Here is a 19,031-nt window from a genome sequence, read left to right as displayed (position 1 = left end):
GGTCTCTGGAGACTCTGGAGACCAGCCAGCCACATTCCTGTAAGCCGATTTCAGAGATGTCTACCCTGCCCAGAAACACATCCAGCTCATTCTTCAAGTATGCAATTGGCAGCAAGAGATGACTGGGTCTGCTTTATGACTAAGAAAGCTTCATCTTGGAAACAAAGAGCCCATCAGCTAGAACCGCAATAACAACTGTGGCATTAAACTCATGCCAAAGCATGATTTTTCTCGAGGAGCCTTGCCTAGCCAAGTGACAACAGTCACATATGGGCCCCCGGGAAGGGGGTCTGGTGATATTCTTGAGGTAGAAGGAATTGAATGTGTCTACATAGAAATAACTTTGGGTGGGAACAGGACTGCATCTTCCTTCACAATAGACCACTGCAAAATTGCATGGAGGATGAGCATCCTTCCAGAACTGGAGGTTCTTCAGGAGAACAAAAGTGGTCAGGGAGAACAGGCAAGTTGGTCTTTTTGGTGTGAGATGTCCTCTCTAGGACATCCGGAATTAGGAAGCCTGCTCTACTCTTCTGCTTGGACCAAGTAGCTTTTGGCTCCATTTGTCTAGGGAAAGATAAAAACATGGACCTGGCTGCCCCTTTCTACATTAATTCCAAATCTGTTATAGATGGCTTCTCACCTTGCATTCTGGAAGTGACGACACCCAATGGCTTCTACGAGGATGACCCCCATCCTTTGCCGGGTCCTGAGAGGTGCCATCCAGATCTCGTGCCGTGTTTCCCTTGCTCCTTCTACTCCAGGCACTGTTTCCCTCCCGCAGTGTTCCATCATAGGGACAGCCGCTGACATGCCCCTCGTCCTACAGACTGAACCCGGTAGCCATCACTTCTGTAGGGACAGTTTCTAGGACCTCTCTGATGAAGCCACCTCCCACTACCTTGTGTCATCCCAAGAATATGTGTCTCTCCTCCATCTGCCTCACTATGGCTATAACTCTCATTGACTTGGGAGCCTTCCATGAATGCCTACCTGCAGCTGTCCCAAAGTCCCCCCAACCTCTTGATCATGACTAAATACTCTGCCTTAAAACTTTAAAATAAAACAAAACATGCCTTTGTTTTGTTCACTGCATTCTTCTCCATTCCCAGCATGGTGACTTGCACATCTTTAGTGATCAAAACCATTTATCGTTGGAGGAAATGGATCAGGGTGACTGAGAGCCCACCAAGGTTCAGCACAGCCCCTGACACTGAAGTGACAGTTGTTTTAAGAAGTACACTCAATACCTACCTGCCGGAGCACAGCAATTTCATACGAAAGTACGCCCTCTGTAATGTGTAAATGGGTTCTGGGTGTGATGGATCTTTTCTGGTGTGACTCTAACATTGGAGAGGATCGGAGAATGGATAGAAGAGAGCAGGGAAATCTGATAAAATTATTTATGTCTGGGATCAAAGAAGACTAAAAAAAGAAGGTACTTATAAGAATGTGTTATGAGTTTGTATACTCTTTACAGTTACAAGAACTTCACGTGCTTGATCTCTGTAATGCTCATACGGAATGGATAAATTATGAAGTTCATATCCCCAAGTTCATAGCAGGGAACAAAGGATCACTGATGACAAATAACCTGATTGAGGCTGGAAAATGGTGGAGCCCAGAGTAGGGCCGTCTAGAGCTATGCTGTCCAGTATGGCAGCCACCAGCCACATGTGGTTACTGAACCCTTGAGATGCAGTGAGTCTAAATTAAGATGTGCTATAAATGTAAAACACACACTCAAAGATTTAGTACAAAAAAGGATGTAATCTCTCTCCTGAGTAATTTTTATATTGCTGATATGTTAAAATGATAATATTTTGGATATGGTAGGTTAACATACATTATTAAGTTAACATCTGTTCCTTTTTTATTTTTTTAATGTGGCTCCTAGAATATTTGAAATTATATCCATGGCCACATTTTGTTCTTATTGGGCAACACAGTTCTAGATCTCAGTCAAGCACACCCACGGGTATAGATTTTGAGCTGGACCTCAGACTACATGGAGGGTGGAGGCATTTTAGGCAAACTATTGAGAACTCAGGTATAGACACTGGGAATGATGGGTTTTAGAGAAATGGCAGCTGGATGTCAGTAGGAAATAAGGCAGCAAAAGTGCCTGAGAATCCTACTGTGAAATACTGAGTAGAACGTAGAGGCATGGATGCTACACTTCAGTTCAGAAAACTGGGTTTGAGCCTTCTGATACCAGCTTGTATGTGAATTTAGGCAGTTCTCATAATCTCTGTTTCCATTGTTGTCTCTCTCTCTCTCATTTTTATCCTTTGGGAAAATGAGAGTTAAACCAGAGATCTTAAAGGTTCTTCTTCTGATTCACCCACTCTAGGACTCCGAAGGGCCAGATTTTGTCTGTGGGAAGAGTGTGGGGGGTTGTCTGTGCAAGCTCGCCTGAGGGCCCGTCACGGGCAAGGATGGATGTAGGGAGGTTAATCTGACACTTGAGGGTAGGCTGACACGGACTGAAATGAGACCGGAAACAGGGTTACCGGAACCCAAGTTATCAACTAAAATAAACTTGAATTATATGCATACCAGGAGGGCAAAGTGAAGTACCACCCAGACCACGCCAAGCGACGTCACCAGCAGGTCATATCGGTTTCTTCTGCTTTGCCAGAAGCCGGCAGGTGACATTGCTATGATCTTCATCGTAACCTGGGGGAAGATAAGGAAGACAGTAAATAGAAGCTGAGTGTGCAGCATATATTTAAATGTGTGAATTTGAGGCACATTTTTAAAAGGAGGTAGGAACCAAAGAGAAGAATTTATTACCAAGAGATAGATAGATAAAGATACAGAGATATAGAAATAGCTCTATCTATCTAAATTTTAAAGCTTGGTAGGTTACAAATCTATATTCTCCAGGCTCTTTTCTCCTTGTTTTACAACTAGTTCTGATAGCAGGACGTTTTTCTTCCTCAAGTAAAAGACCATTGATTTTGGGAAACATCAACCTGTACAGGGTGAAATAAGAATCTGCTTGTATTTCAAAGAAGATTACGCTGGAAAGTGATATTATACGGACCATATATTAAAATAATCCTTTCTGGGCTAACTCCCTTGGCCACAACATTGCGATTTGAGTCCCTGAATTACAGTGGTATGTGCAGTTCGCTACAAATATTTGAACTCACATAACCAGACAGGCCAACATTCAGATACAACAATCAACAGCAGTTAGCGATTTCTGCCGTTAGGCAAATCTGACATATAAAGTGAAATCTTTGTTCACAGCCCCAAAAGGAAAATATCTTATGAGCATGCCACCCCTCTCCCCCACAAAAAAACTTCAAAAACAATGGAACACAGAGCTGAACATGGGCGCCATCAAAGGAGGACACTGCTCTACTTTGCAATGCCCACTGCAGCCCCCAGGGCCTGCTGGCTCATTACCGTACCTCTAGAACGAAGATGAAGGTGAAAACAACCGACATTGTTGCTAAAGGAACGGTCACTGGGTCCTCCACGTCCCACTGTAAGACAAACAGCACACTGGTCTTTGTCTGCATCCATCAGACACATCAAGACCTTCCTCTCTTTCTCTCATTAGAACATGACTGTGATTTTTAATTTTTTTAAAAAACATAGACTGTGAACGGATATGGCCCCTTGCGATATTCTTGGATGCACCAATGAACAAACAAGTCCTTCCCAGAGTTTCAGCGTGAAAGAAAAGTACCTTGACGGACAGCAGCACTGACTGGGCCAGGACAAGCAATGCAATTGTCCTCTTAAAGAATGGATGCTGGGTTATGTCATACATCTTAGCTCTAAAACCATCATTATCTGCAAAAGAGAGGTTGAGGCAAGGGCATTTCAGACATAGGTCACATTTACTTGTCTTTCATTTCCTTTAATGCTCATTTTAAAACTCATTACTTTTTTTGCCCCTATAGTTCAATCTATTGTGTGGTGTTTTGCAGGAATGGCTGGTTCTGAATATTTAAAACGACGGTGCATGACGCCGTCCGTATTGGAAGGAGAACCGCATCATTCAATTTCTGTCAGTTTAATACATTTCACTCATATGTTTAAAAGACAAGCACAAATATATTTTATTTAAAAATTCATTTTTTCATTAGGGCTTATCCTGAGAGCACTGAAGCACAGCCTTTGGGTGGTTGATTTTAATAGCCTATGGAGAGATCTGTAGTTTGGAGCCTGTTTCTATATTAACTTATGCACAACCGCCTAGTGGCCTCACGATTATTATTTTAATTGAAATCTTAGACTCCTGGGGAATCATGAACACTGGTGCCCAACATGAATAAAATCAGAGCATCTTTGATACCCGGGCGAGGTGGGAGATGAAGAGGCTGTGCTATCTTCAGTCGGCTCTTCAGATCTTCCCATCTTCTCTGATCTACAGTCAGCAGAGCTGTCCCCTTAATAAACAAAGGAAAGCAGAAAAAGGCCTTATGTCGTCTACTCCACACTGAGGACATTGCAAATGCGGTGGTGATACCAACAGGACTAATTTGGGGGTGTGAAATAAAGATATTCTTCAAATACCATGATGGTTCGATAGGCATGGTCAGAATTCTCAAATGTGGTCTTAAGAGGAGTCCCCAAAAGGGTGGTCTTCAACTGGCATCTTTGAAGATGTATAATATTCAGGTTTGGGAAAATCTAAAGAAGGTTCTCTACACAATCAAATTTTCAAAAAGGGATACCCACTCTAATAAGTGGTTAGTTTCCTTTCGTTTCATTGTGGGAAATGCTGCAGCAAAACTGTAGCTTGTCTATCTGTTGCTTCTGGTTAAGGTGATTGTGTCCTTTTTTTTTTTTTAAATCATTCTGATACATACAATAAAAAAACTATTTTCAAGTGATATGAAGTCACAGAATTTGAATCTTGAAGAATTAATGCTGTGACAAATGTCTAAATGAGATAAAATATTATTTATTATATATATGTGTGTGCATATATATAGGAGTACTTCATTAAAATGCTATATCCATATATATTATATTGCATAACATTTTATTATGCTATATTATACAGGCAGAACTGGAAAAAAAAAACCCACCCACCCCCACTCCCGTTCTTCCTTTATTTCTACAGAGCTAATTACTGTCCTTCAAGAGTATGTCCCCCTCACGATGTTTTCAGATTTTACTGTTTGTGTATGTATCAATACATAAGAACATATTTGTTTTGAATTTCAAAAATTTATATAAATGGTATCCAATCTGTGCTTATTTATGCAGTTTGTTTTTATCTTCACTGAACACTATGTTGTGCATACAACTAGACACTAGACCCAATTGGTTTAACTGTTCAGAGTATCTCACTGTACAAATATATCAGAAGTTAGGTTTATATTACTATAAAAATGTTGCAATAAGCACACATGTATTACCTCATGGTGAACATCTATGAGACTTTCTTGATAGCAAATCTCTAGGAGAGGAATTGCTGGGGTTAGGGATTTATGCATCTCTATGTTTTTCAGATATTGTGAAGTTACTGTCCAAAGAGGAATAACCAAGAAAATTTGCTGCTAGCAATCTCCAAGTATTCATGTCCTAATATTCTTGCCAATACTTGATATTATCAGACATTTAAATTTGGCCACAATGGGTGGGAAATGTATGTAATTTAGTTCTAATATCAGTGAGATGAAACATTTTTTATGTGTATAAATGGGGGAGTGATTTCTGTATCTTCCTATGTGAATTGCCTGTTCATATTCTTTGCTCATTTTTGTATTTGGATATTTACTTTCAGATGTGTTATAGAAATTCTTAATATATTCTGGATATTAATCTTCTGTCAGTTATATGAGTTGTAAATATTTCCTCTTAGTCTCAGCATGCTTTTTAAAAAAAAGTTTGCTTATCACGTCTCTTATCTCTCAGGAACTTTTCATTTTAATGTAACCTAATCTATAAATTTCTTTCTTTATGGATTCCAATTTGTGGTTAAAGTCAAGAAATCCACAACTACGGCAGGGTCAAAAATAAATTCTACATGGTTGACAAATGGTTTTTCATAGCTAGGTCTTTCATTCTTCTGGAATTCATTTCTGAGTATGCTGTGAGGTAGAGATCTCTGTTTAGTTTCTTCTATCTAGACACTCAATGACCCCAGCGTCACTTACTGATGGTCTCATCTTCTCCACTGATTTGTTGTGCTACTTCTGTTTTACATATACCTGTGCCTCCTATGACTTTCGGTTTTGTTCTGTAAGTTTAACTTTCTGTCCTTGTATCATTACCTAACCTGTTTGACTCACTATAGCTTGTTTATTTTCCTTTTCCACATTTTTGTTCATGCTTAACCTTGAGAGAGGTTTATCAATTTAATTTTTTTAAAGAATCTGTTTTTGTCATTCTTGAATCTTTTATCATATCTTTGTTTTCTATATAATTAATTTTTGTCCTTATCTTTGTTACTTTCTTCCATTTTACTTTGTTGTTCTTATTATAATTTATTGATTTGGATATGTGACATATTACTAATTAATTAATCTTTGATTTTTTAAAAAATGTACACTTATAGTTGTAAATTTCCCTCTACTGATTTACCTGTATCTTGCGAGCTTTCATCTATGATTTTTATAAATGATTTATCTAAATGACTTGTGCTTTCCTATTGATTTCTTCAGTGACTCATAAATTATTCAGAATGTTGTCTTAACATCTTCAACTTATGAGGGATTTTTGTCATCTTTTTTTATTATTGTAGATGTATCTGTACATTATCAATTTTTTGGTATTATTTTATGACCTTGTAGAGGGTACATTTTATACTTGAAAATTACTGGGGTCAGGGTTCTTTTTATGTCCAGTAGATCAAATGTTTTTATTGTGTCAAATCTCATATTTTCTTTTTTTTTTCTGTCTATGAGTTTCCTAGAGAAATATGTTAATATCTTTCACTATGATTTGGACTTGCTAGCTTTTTAAAATAATTTGGATCATTTTTTCTTCATATATTTTATGGTTCAGGAGTTCTATACTTCACTAGGGATTAGCTTCTTTTGGAATTATTTAATTACACTGTTTATTCCTAATAATGGTATTTGTTTTAAGTTAATTTTTCTAATATTAGTATTGCTAAACCATTTTTCTCACTAACTGCAAACAAATTCTTTGGGTTCTCTGGGTGTAACACACATTCATATTATTCCTTAATTATACAAAACAAATTATTTTAGAAAGTTGAACTCTGAAATGATCCAAAAGACTAATAAGCATGGTGGTATCATCTGTTTGTTAATACCTGAAAACCTCTGAAAGCTTATTATTGTGAAATTAAGTTTATTAATCAAACTGTTATCTCATAATCAAGAAATTAAAAATACATATATTACTAGTATAGACTTTGAACTTTTTAGACAGGGTTCCATTTTCTAGGGAAGACATAATTTTCCATAATTCTGAATTGTGAAAACATTGCCCCCAAAGCTTGCCTTATTTCCCATATCTTTATATTTCCCCACTGCCTATATATTTGGAAATCTGCTCACATACCTTTGGATATGACCATTAGCATGTGAGCTCCAGGAGGGCAGAAATCTTTATGTGTTTAGTGTTTAGTTCGTGTGTTTAGCTTCTTGTGTCCCCAGGGTCAAGAGCAGTGTCTGGCACCAGTAAGTGCTCAAAGAAATCTGTCGAATGACTGAATGATAAATGAATAAATGCTGTTATACAGCAGCTCACGTACTACCCTCTGAAAAGCTTACAGAAAAAAAAGATCTCTTCTAAATGGTTCATAGAATTCAGAAATTTGGATCTCCAATTAAATAATCAAGTTTGTAATGTCTGGTAATGTCATTTCTTCTACTTTCCCTCTTTCTCTAAGCACCCACTTGAGCTTATGTCCACGTTCCCCTTACCCAAGCCAAGATGCTTCTTTCTTCCCTCAGAACAGAAATACAACCAGTACTGTGAGTAAACCTCCCGACACTCTGCTTACTTAGCTATTCCTCTAAGTTCAAGAGCTGCGATTGATTATATATTCGTCTCTAGTTGTTGAACATCTATGTTGTTGCATTTATGTCGCTGATTTGATTCTTCTGAAATCAGGACCTGATTCTCCTGAAACCAGGTGTCTGCTCAGAGGGCCTAGCACGGTGTTCTGAGCAAGCAGAGCCTAAGCTCTCTGTTAACTGACTGACTGGCTTCTGCTCTTACTCAGGAATCCCCGGTGTCTGCTCTAGCGCAGGGCTCAAAGGCATCTAAAGAGACCTATCTTCCTCCTTCTGCTTGGTATTAAATTGAACACACTGTAGGGCTTAAAGACACTCATTTATGAATGTGTTATAGTAAAATAGGGGGCTGGGCAATATGATCTCTCTCTATCCTTCTTTCTTACACTAAAATCCCATGTTTCTGTGGGTCGGAGTAGTGTTGGGACCCAAAGGGGGATTTTTAAGTCACACCCTTTGAAAGCCCGGACGAAATGAGGTCCTCATTAGGCACACATCAAAGGTGGCAATTGACTGAGTAGCTGGAACCACACGTGTGGAGCCTGGGGGGGGGGCCGTGAATGATAGAGTCCCAAGTAAAGCTGCCCTCGCCAGCAGGCTCTGATGTGGCTGTGTGCGATTCGGTACCAGCCCTGAATCCCAGGAGCAGCACGGTGCTGTGCGGCACGTCTAGCTTTCATTCACTGCAGGGCAATGGTCGACATTTTTATACTCTTGAATTGGAAGACTCTCAGACTCTGCAGAGTCGGCACCACTTCTGAATTCTGGCCCTGGCTTTTCTACACCTTAAAAGCCCCAGACAAGTTATGTCACCTCTGTAAGCTGTTTTCGCTTCCACTGTGCATTTAAGAGTTGAGAGAATTGAAAACAGCATATGTCAACCTTAGTGCATAGTAAGTGCTCGAAAGCTGTATGCACCTCGATTATTAAGATTCCAGAAGACTGGACCCTTACATAATAGGGGGCATGTCAGCCATGTCCAGAAGAATGACGTCGAATGTTCTCCCCCCAAACTCACTTTTTGACAGGAAACTATGCTGGCCATTTTCCCATTTGGGAGCTCTTGTACTGATCATTAGAGCTGTTATGATCTCAGAATGTTTCCCGAGTTCATAAAGTATGTAAATTTCTTCTCTGAAATTAGAAAATCTTCTTTTTATTCAGTGAATTGGGATTGAACATTTTCTCCTGCACCCCCAGCCCCATCAAAATGCCGAGTTCACCTCTGGAGTTACAAAGCATCCAATTTACATTGTGTGAAAGTTAATATTACCTGCAATCAGCGCGTCCCTTAGTTCAGCTTGTATTTTCATAACTTGCTGCCCCTCCTTTCCGTTTGAACAACAGGAGATGTGCCTTTCAGTTGTCAGTGAATTAATGATACCATTACCAAAAGGGGAAATTTAGCAAGAGAACCGTGCTCTTAAATAGTGTGCCTGAAAGGCAGAGATGAGGTAGCTTGTCAAATAGTTATAGAGATTATTTACACCAGTCACATTAGGGGTTGAATGCGACTTCATGCCGTGGGAGAAAAAGAGAGCTCAAAGCAAGTGGCTAGAACGGAATAAACCCTGCGGTATTCAAACCAAGAATGCTTACCTTGTTTTCATTGAAATTAGCAATAACTACTCCAACAAAAAGGGTCAGTCCAATCATGCAACCCAGGAATACAAAAACATGAATATAGATCCCATGCATCTGTATAAATGAAAAACACGGTTATTCATCAAAGCAAAGGAAAGCAGCTGTTGAGCATTCAAAGGATTCCATGTGCTTGCTTACCGGCCCCACACGATGAATAATAACATCCCTCACTTCTACCCAGCCTTTCAGGGAGAGCACTTCAAACAATGCCAGCATAGCATTTCCCACATTGTCAAAATTAAAATTCCGAGGATTTGCCCTGCAAGTCAGAAAGAGGAATGCTCTGTGAAATTCGAGGAGGAGCAGCCTAGGGCAAATATCCTGTAGCTCTTTCCGGTCTTAGGTGAGGGGGTATGTTTATCATTTGGAAGGTAGGCTAGACGGCATTCGTTTGCTCAATCATAAAAATGCATGAATGCCTTATAATTTTTTAAAATGTAATTCTTGGGTAATAATGGGGCATTCTTAGCAGGAGGCAACAAAAGGCAACAAACTCAACTTCTAGCTCTAGATGTTCTGCGATGTTTCTGGCTCGTCCTGATTATACCCAGGGTTGGAAACACACTTTCTAGTTACAAACTGCATGGGAGATGCTCACAAAGGGGCACTGGAGTCTGGGTGTGAATTTTTTAAAAAGATATCTTTATTTATTTTAGAGAGAGAGAGAGAGAGTGGGGGGGTGGGGCAGAGGGAAACAGAGAGAGAATCTCAAGCAGACTTCCAACTGAGCATGGAGCCCGATGTGGGGCTCGAACTCACGACTCTGAGATCATGACCTGAGCCGAAACCAAAAATCTGAGGCTCAACTGACTGAGGCACGCAGGTGCCCCTGGGTATGAATTTTGCAATAGTTTTATAACCGAAAAACTCTTCTACAGGTGTAAACTACAATTCCTGATGTTAATATAGAAAGTGTAAAAAGAGTAGAATCTGGCCACTTTCCTTAATTCTTGACGTCATGGGAATATCACGCTGTAAAGTAGTGACGCATTTAGAGGTCACTGAGTGGCAAGAGGTGTTTGCTCATAGCCTAGATGTTTCCAGAACATTCTCTCCCAGTGGGATTTTTTTTCTCTCATTACCTCTGGGTGTTCTCAACAGAGACTTCTTGTAGACCCCCACGCTGCAGTATGCTTTCTACACCAACAGCTGATTCCTGATTTCTAACACACTCTGTCTCCACTATTAAATTTTTTGAAGGGGGGATGGGTCATTTCTTGTTTTTCTGATGTTTTACTTTTTTCTTCCCATGAAAAAAGGGATCTTTTCTATATATTACATCTCCCTTAGTCATTATGGGTCTTAGCTAACATTTTTGTTGTCAGTAGAAAGATTTCAGTGTTTTTCTCTTTTCCCCCTTGTTAGACTATTGAAAATAATTATAAGATCTAGACAACTACACAATGGAAAGTCATGACTATTACTGTATTTCCTAAATTTGATGGCGAATTGGGCCTGGCACTACTAAGAAGAGTAAACCTACAGAAGCTTAACCAAATTATAGTTTGATCATTTCTCTTTCCTGCTAGCTCATTTTTTTAAAGATTATTTATTTATTTATTTATTTGAGAGAGAGAGAATGAGAGAGAGAGAACACCTGAGAGGGGATAGGGTCAGAGGACGAAGCAGACTCCCTGCCGAGCAGGAAGCCCGATGCGGGACTCCATCCAGGGACTCCAGGATCATGACCTGAGCCGAAGGCAGTCGCTTAACCAACTGAGCCACCCAGGCGCCCTCCTGCTAGCTCATTTATCAAAATTTAAGCTTCACAAAAGGCAACACTCTGGGGAAAACCTGGGTTAGTATTTTTCTACCACCTTTTATATGTATTTTTTAAATCATAGAAACAATCATGCAATGCACCTTTATAAGTTTTCTTTTTAAAAATATTTTTAAATACTAAATAAATGAGGATCTAATAAGAAACCATACAGCTAAACTGAGTTGCTCGTAAAGATTTAAAGCTGATTGGTAGAAATGTTTTCCATATACTGCAAAAACCCCACTCAGAAATTCCTATTTTGGGATTCTGATTTATATTTTTTAAGTATGAAAGTACAAGCATATTCTCTTGGATTTTTCCAACATCCTTTCCTTTAGGGGTTTCAATTAAATTTAAAATATTTTACAGCAGACAGAAGCCGTAAGGATTCTGCAGATGCTACAGTTTTATTGAATAAGGATTTTTTTTTTTTTTTAAGCCAAGTAAGCCAGCTCTCAGATCTGATGTTGAACTTTCTTACCCATCCATTTTCTTTATGTAAAAGTGCTTTTTTAGCTGAATTTGCAGCAACCCAAAGTACTTTCATGTTCCACATCCTTTAGAAGTTAGAATATGTTAAAAATACACTTTTAGGCTAAACCAAGAAAAATAAAATGGAGGATTATAGACTTAACTAGTTGGAACCATACATCACATTAAAAAAGTAAGTATCCGTTTTAATCATCTAAGATGTTTGTGTATGCTTTGTTCATGTTACTAAAATTGGAAAGTTTAAAACTTTACCTATAACTACAGAGGACTTCAGTAAATCCCAAACACAATCCATTGTTGTCAGTTTTCCTGTTGTCCTTCCTTGATCTGGAAGCCTGTTTAAATATAATCTTTTCTGGTTAATTTAAAAAATATTATAATCTTGTCTATCCAATTCAGAAAACTAAGACATGGTTTCTGACCTCACAATTTCATTAATCTTCTACCTCTCAGTGAAAAGTGCTCCAAGGTCCCAAGGTCGTGATAAGGAGGGTTGCTCCTCCTCTGGGAAGAATCGGACCCCCAGGAGGAGAGAAGCTCAGCCTGTGGCCTTGGATGGAGAAATGCAGGAGATGACATTGTCCAAAATGGCCCTTCCAAGACCCTGGAAGTATCATGTTTCTGTTAAACTTAAAAAAGCAAGGAAGGGGTGCCTGGGTGGCTCAGTCAGTTTAGTGTCCAAATCTTAATTTCATCTCAGGTCATGATCTCATGGATCATGAGATCGAGCCCCACGTTGGGCTCTGCTTGGGGAGACTGCTTTTCTCCCTCTGCTTTTCCCCCTTGCTCATGCACTCTCTCTCTCTTAAATGAAGGGGTAAATCTTAAAAAAAAACCAAAAAACAAAAGTAAGGTAGATTTATATTATTTTCCTTACAGAGCGTAGTCAAATTGTTTGAGCTGTAGACTCTACAAAAATCTGATCTTCTTCTGCCTAGAATGTATCATGGTATGACTTAAAATTACCTAGGGGTAAACTCCAGGTAAGCTTCCAGTGAGCTCAGAGGCTTATTTATGTAGCATCAAAGTCTTTAGCATATTGTATTACATTATTTGTAATATTAATTTCTGTTCTCCATTACACTTCAAGCTCCTAAGGGTTGGGGACCACAGCTTGTCCCCAGTGACAGAGTAATGTCTAGAGATCAGTAAGTACTCAAGATATATATTTATTGAAACTGAGTACTCATTTTTGATATTTCTTTGATGCATTCCATTTTCCTATGTCCTAGACTTCTGCTTAAAACAAAACACACAATATTTATAATATATGTATATATATTATATACAAGGTAATTTTTATCTCATCAAGTCTGAGTGATTCAGAAGAAAATGAATGTATTCATCTGAGCAGAGAATATGGAAGCCTGACTGTCTCCTGAATTAGGCAGTGCATATTTATGTCCTTCTCAATTATAATTATCAAAGAATTCCCCAATGCCAATTCCCAAGATATAAATTATTTTCTTAATCATAAGTTTGCCAATATAAAATTATTTTGGCTGCTAACTCTTGATGAGCTTATTAACGAAGGAAAATGTGAAAATTAGCGTGGTTATAGTTGACATTCGTTTGACAGAAGATTTTTATTTCCCTAAAACTAACCCAAGTCACAATATTCTGAACCAATGGACAAGCCCTATTGTAATGGTGTTCAAGTGATGCCCCTCTGTCAGCTTATGCTTTTAAAGTGCTGTCAAACTCGAAACCTCTAATAATAACTTACATGAAACATTGCATGAATTTTTAAAATCACAGGTAGCTGGTTTTATGGAACAGATTAGATGCCAGAGGGTATGGTTGGAAACAGGTTTACTTTTCTCCCAACACTGCCTTCTAGAGGCTTCTAGCTCCCTTCCTGACATTGTGGACATCCCAAAGCTTTTGGGTCACTTTCAGTTATGTGAGTCTCCTTCTAAAAAGCCCACTCCATCCTACATCAAACCTTTGTTCTCGTGACCTGTACAAGAGTATCTTTCTTAGCTGCTCTGCCTGATCCACGGCTTGAGGAGGGAAGAAGAGTGCTGGCTGCTCTGTTAACCTCCTCCCCTTCAGGCCACCATCTGATTCTTACAAGAAGGGGGTGTGATGACTTAGAAATGGAGTTCAAGTCCATGTATCTTACACTGGCGGACACCAGCCACTGCTGCTTTGGTCCCAACAGCTATTCTTTTCATGGAGTGTGTTGTCTGCCATGTTCCTACCTTCTGTAAACTTGATACTTTAACGTCTGTCCTACATGCCTATGATGGACACACTTTGCTCTGGACAGCTCGATAAAATGCCCGAATCACCCTGCCTTGGCCTCCTACCTCTCTCATCACCCTCCCACCTCCTTGGGAGGAGTTGTTTTTAGGGCTTGCTTTTTTAAACACAGGCCAACCAACCCAGAGTCCACAGCCCCAACTACCTCCTTTATCAGGCTTCCACACTCCAGTCCACCATCCACCTGCCCGAATCACCAGGTACCGGACCACTAGGGACAGCACCTGTGTCCAAGAGCCCACTGAAGTTCCTCAACGAGCCAATCCTAAGCCTGCTCGGCCCGACTCACCCATCCCAACTCAGGGAAACCACGATAAAGGTTCCTTCCCACAGCTCCCCTGGGCCTCGTGACTGACCCTGGTGCTTCCTTGTGTGGCCTCCCCATCCTCTTGGGAACTATGAGTAACAAACCAGCTCTTCAATGGTAATTGTCTCTTGATCTGTTGGCTCTACTGTATCTCAAATTTTCTATTAATAGACTATATCTTGAAACATTCCCCAGCATGAGGGTGCCCCATTGTGTCATTCCTGCTGAGGGTTGTCTGAGGGTGATTCCTCAGTTCTCATTCCTGGAAACTTCCCCACAGCCCCTCCAACAAGAGCCCCCTCTCCCCAGCATACAGCCTTTTGCAGCAGAGTTCCATCAAGATGGCTCAGATCAGGTGGCCCCAGGCAGTGATGACTCGGAGCTTCCAGAAACACCCAATAACCCTGCCCTGCCAGATGGTGAAGGGCAGCTTGCCTACATGAGCATCTCTTCTCGCCTTGCTAGTCTCTGACATGAAACAGTCCCCACGGGGGGCCTCACTTGGCTGGGGAGACAAGCACCCCTAACCTCCTCCACAGTGAAGGTACAGAAGCCACGGCACCGTCTACTGAATTCCTTCACTTCCATGACCCTGTCTTTGAGCATAGCGTTTCCTTTTACGGGAGCTGGGTGATGGAGGTGGATGGTCTTTTAGTCAGTGCTGCTGGAAATGGCATGTTGCTCTCTTCGGAATATAATCAAACTTTATCTCCTAGTGACCTCAGCTCGGAGGCTTTTGCCAAAATTCCAAAACAGTAGTAAAAAAAAAAAATCTCATTTGATGTCTTGCTCTGAATAAATTATTTATGGTGTAATAATGCATTTTCACTTCACAAAAAATAAACTCTATGCTTCCTTAATATTTTATTTTAATGTAAATTAGACTGCTTTTCTAGTAAGCACTGGGATAAGGATATCTCCATGAGTTATGTACATCCCTCCTCAGCTCAAGCCACGTATCCAAATTCAACTTTTTTTTTTCATAATTCTTTGGTATTTAAAAAAATTAAAACCCAGTATAAATTGTACTGAATTGTTTATAAAAGTTAATTTCACATTAGAGAAATGCCAAAGCTGGTCACAATGAGTCCTAAGGGTACAACTGGGTGAAATGTAATTTCTTTGAAAGAGTTCTGACATTTAGTAGAGCATACCAATTGTGACAAAAACAGTCGTCGCTGTGGTTCACTTGTTATTCTAAGAGGTAAAATGAAATAAAAAGAAAACAGATGACTACTTAAAAGGACAAACGAAGTTAATAGGACACTCAGTTCATCAATGAAGCCTACTGAGAGATTTCATTCATGGTCATTAATAAACTGGATGAGAAAGAAGGTACTAGGCACTTCTAGCTTTGATATAAATGCTTTGAAAACTCATTTTCAAGAAAAATGAAGTTTAAAGAGAAAGTTAGATATAATCATTTGTGTTCCTGATTATTCCTTTCCAGTGTTTGCATAATGGAAATCCTTCAATGTAAATGGGTTTTAAAATTGAAACAGCTTTATGATTTGGGCTTCTCTACAACTGTTATGAGGATATCAGATTCTCCCTTAAAGATATAAACTCAGGACGAGTTTAGTTTTAATTTGATAGAAAATCTTTGTCTTTTAAGCCTCACTAATTTCTAATGCTATATGAATCGAGATACATACTTCCAAATATTAGAAAAATACTGGGGTGATAATCCATTAGTTTCATGAAGCAACACGGGACTCAGTGTACCACTTGCTTGCTCATTTACTGTGTTTTTGCATCCTGTGGTAATTCAGTGCTTTGCCTTGTATTCCTTAAAATCATCTTGGCACCTCCAGCAAAATTACTTTTCATGCCATGTTATATTGATTTAAAACCTTATACTGACAAATACAGCATTCTTCAGGATATTTTTTTGATATGCTTACCAAACACGGGGCACCCAGAATCCAGGCTTTTTCTCTCCAGGTCTTAATTTTAAATTTAAGTTCTTGGACACACTTACATTAATTCTGAATATGCCGTTACAATCTTCCTAAAATAGGAAAAAAAAAAAAAAAAGGAAGAGGGGAGCCTGGTCAGACAATGAATTCCTAAAAGATAAAAGATAAGAAACACTTTTAACCTAGAATAGCAAAGGTTTTTGTATGGCAACAGTGACGTGGACAGCCACCTAGCAAACAGGGACAAGGACTGCAGAGATGAGTAGTGAAAGCTTGCGCTGGAAACATTCGCAAGAAGGCAAAGGATCCAAACAGACATTCCTCCCAGGGAGACACACAAATGGCCGATGTGCACATTAAAAGATGTTCGGCGTCAGTCAGCCAAGAAATGCAAATCAAAACCACGATGGATGCCACTTCCCATCCACTAAGAAGGCCATGATCAAAAAGTCAAATAATGAGCTTTGACGAGGATGTGCAGAAATTGGAATCCTCTCTATATCCTTATCCCCCTGACACCTGCATGCCTCACACACTGCTGGTGGGGCAGGAAAATGGTGCAGCCACTTTGGAAAACAGCATGACAGGTCCTCAAATGACCAAACAAAGCATTACCGGAACACCCAGCAATTCCACCCCTACGTTTTTACCCAAGAGAAATGGACACAGATATCTACATGGCAACCTGTTCATGAATGTTTATGTCATTATTATTGTAAATAGCTTAATTATAATGATCAACAGGTGGAAACGATCCAAGTGTTCATCAACAGATGAGTACATAAACGAAATGTGCTGTAGCCACGCCATGGAATATTATTCAGCCCTAGAAAGGAATGTAGTGCTGACATGGACTACAACATGGATGAACCTTTAAATCACTGTGCTAAATGAAAGAAGCCAGCCACTAAGGACCACATAGATTGCCTTCATATAAAAGTCCAAAACGAGGAGCTCTATAGGGACAGAAAGTGGATGCGTGGTTATTTGGGGATGGGGGTGTCAGGGGGATAAGGGTATAGAGGGGAAAACTTAAAAGACAGAGTTTCTGTTTGAGGCGATAAAAATGTTCCAGGACTATTATACAACTCTGAATATGCTAGAAACTATCCAACTGTACACTTCCAGCAGGCAAAGTGTGTCATATGTGAATTATATCTCCAATAACATTGTTTTTAAAAGATTTTAAAACATGAGTAAGAAGTTCTTCACTCATCTTCTGTCTTTATTCATTTTGTCTTATCTTTGTGACTTTGGCCACGATTGTCATATTTTGAACCTAAACCCCTCTCCTGGGTATAATGTGTATACACTTGGATATTTCAATGGAACTTCAAATTTTAACCTGGTTAAAGTCACCTTCAACCTTGTTTCCTCCAACCTTCCCCATTTCTGTCCACGGACCAGCACCTTGTCAACCCCGGCATAAAGATCTCAGAGTCATCTACGGCTTTCCCCTGTCCTGCTTGGGCCTCCTCTCCATTCTTATTTCCACTAGTTTAGTTAATGCCAACAGTATTTCTCTTTGGATTACCAGTAACATCCCTTAAAACAACAGCCTTCTTACACAAATAATACCCCTTTAACTTCAAAGGCATGGAGAAACTTACCTAATATTACCCAAAGACAAATACAGTTGACATTTGGGCATATATCCTTCCAGTCTTTTTTCCTATGTGTGTATGAAATGGCACAGTTTTTACCCTTCCATAGGGTAAAATATTAAAATATTTTGAAAATATTAAAATATATTGCAGTTTTCTTCCCATTGTAACTTTACACGTTCATCTACAACATTACTCCTATTGGCTGTGTGGTGGTGGATCAAGTAGAGTCCCCTTGATATATTTGGCCTTATGGCCCCTTCCGGTTTGTCTTTCTGAGCCCGCGGGGGCCAACCTTTGATGGGGTGAGGTGTCCTGGCATCTTAGTTAAAAGCATGGATGATGGGGCTAGGCTGCCTAGACATGAATCATAGCTTCCCCACTTATTTTGGGGTGGCCTTGGACAAGTTATTTAACTTTTGTCCCTCTATCTCTAGCTTGGTGTGGGTATGAGTAGATAGTGTAAAATCACAATGTGCTTAGGCCATTATTAAGATACTGAGTCCTGCAAAATTCCTCCTGGGCTTCATCTTGCAATGTTGTTGTCATCTTTCTGGCCTCCATTCAGTGTGATTCTAAAATAACCCTTCCTTCCTGACTCGAGCGTGCGGATGAATGCATCAGCTCTTTATCATCTCCCTTGTTAGCTAATTTGGTTCACCATGACCTTTATGCCATGCTCCTTGTTATGTCTTCTCAGGCTTATCAAAATTCCAGAAACCTCTGGCGACGCAGGTGATGCCCCACCTAGGGTGTTTCTTCTGCTCTGCCGCTTCCTGAAATCCTCACTGTAACATACTCGAGATAATGTATTTTGACTGGACAAAGATGTGACCTGTATTTTATAACCATTAGAGAAGGAATCATTTTTATAATTGGTAGCCCTGAAAATGTAGGCATTTTCATACCAATGAAAAATCTGTATTAGATAGCCATATTTGCTGGAAATGGAGAAATATGTATTATAGTTAAGCTCTATTAGGTCTTTGGGTACATGCATTTTAATGGACTTAAGGCATTATTTTACCTGGATGAAAGAGGAAATGCTTTTGCTGTTTGTACATAAGCAGTGCGTGA

At 39.6% G+C, this 19,031-nt stretch overlaps 1 protein-coding gene across 3 annotated transcripts in view; it reads right to left on the bottom strand.

Moving 5' to 3' along the window:
* Nucleotides 1-19,031, bottom strand: part of NALCN (sodium leak channel, non-selective) — a 295,723-nt gene that overhangs the window by 15,657 nt on the left and 261,035 nt on the right. For all 3 annotated transcript variants that reach the window (XM_021695963.1, XM_021695962.1, XM_021695964.1), the window contains 7 exons: nt 16,336-16,442; nt 9,744-9,864; nt 9,561-9,659; nt 4,316-4,409; nt 3,704-3,810; nt 3,423-3,497; nt 2,560-2,679 (listed from right to left, as the gene is read on the bottom strand). In XM_021695963.1, the coding sequence (XP_021551638.1) occupies nt 2,560-2,679; nt 3,423-3,497; nt 3,704-3,810; nt 4,316-4,409; nt 9,561-9,659; nt 9,744-9,864; nt 16,336-16,442 (723 nt within the window). The remainder of the gene's footprint in view (nt 1-2,559; nt 2,680-3,422; nt 3,498-3,703; nt 3,811-4,315; nt 4,410-9,560; nt 9,660-9,743; nt 9,865-16,335; nt 16,443-19,031) is intronic.

The sequence above is a fragment of the Neomonachus schauinslandi genome, chromosome 3 (assembly GCF_002201575.2).
Source record: "Neomonachus schauinslandi chromosome 3, ASM220157v2, whole genome shotgun sequence".
Lineage (NCBI taxonomy): Eukaryota > Metazoa > Chordata > Mammalia > Carnivora > Phocidae > Neomonachus > Neomonachus schauinslandi.
This window is presented reverse-complemented; position numbering and strand designations above follow the sequence as displayed.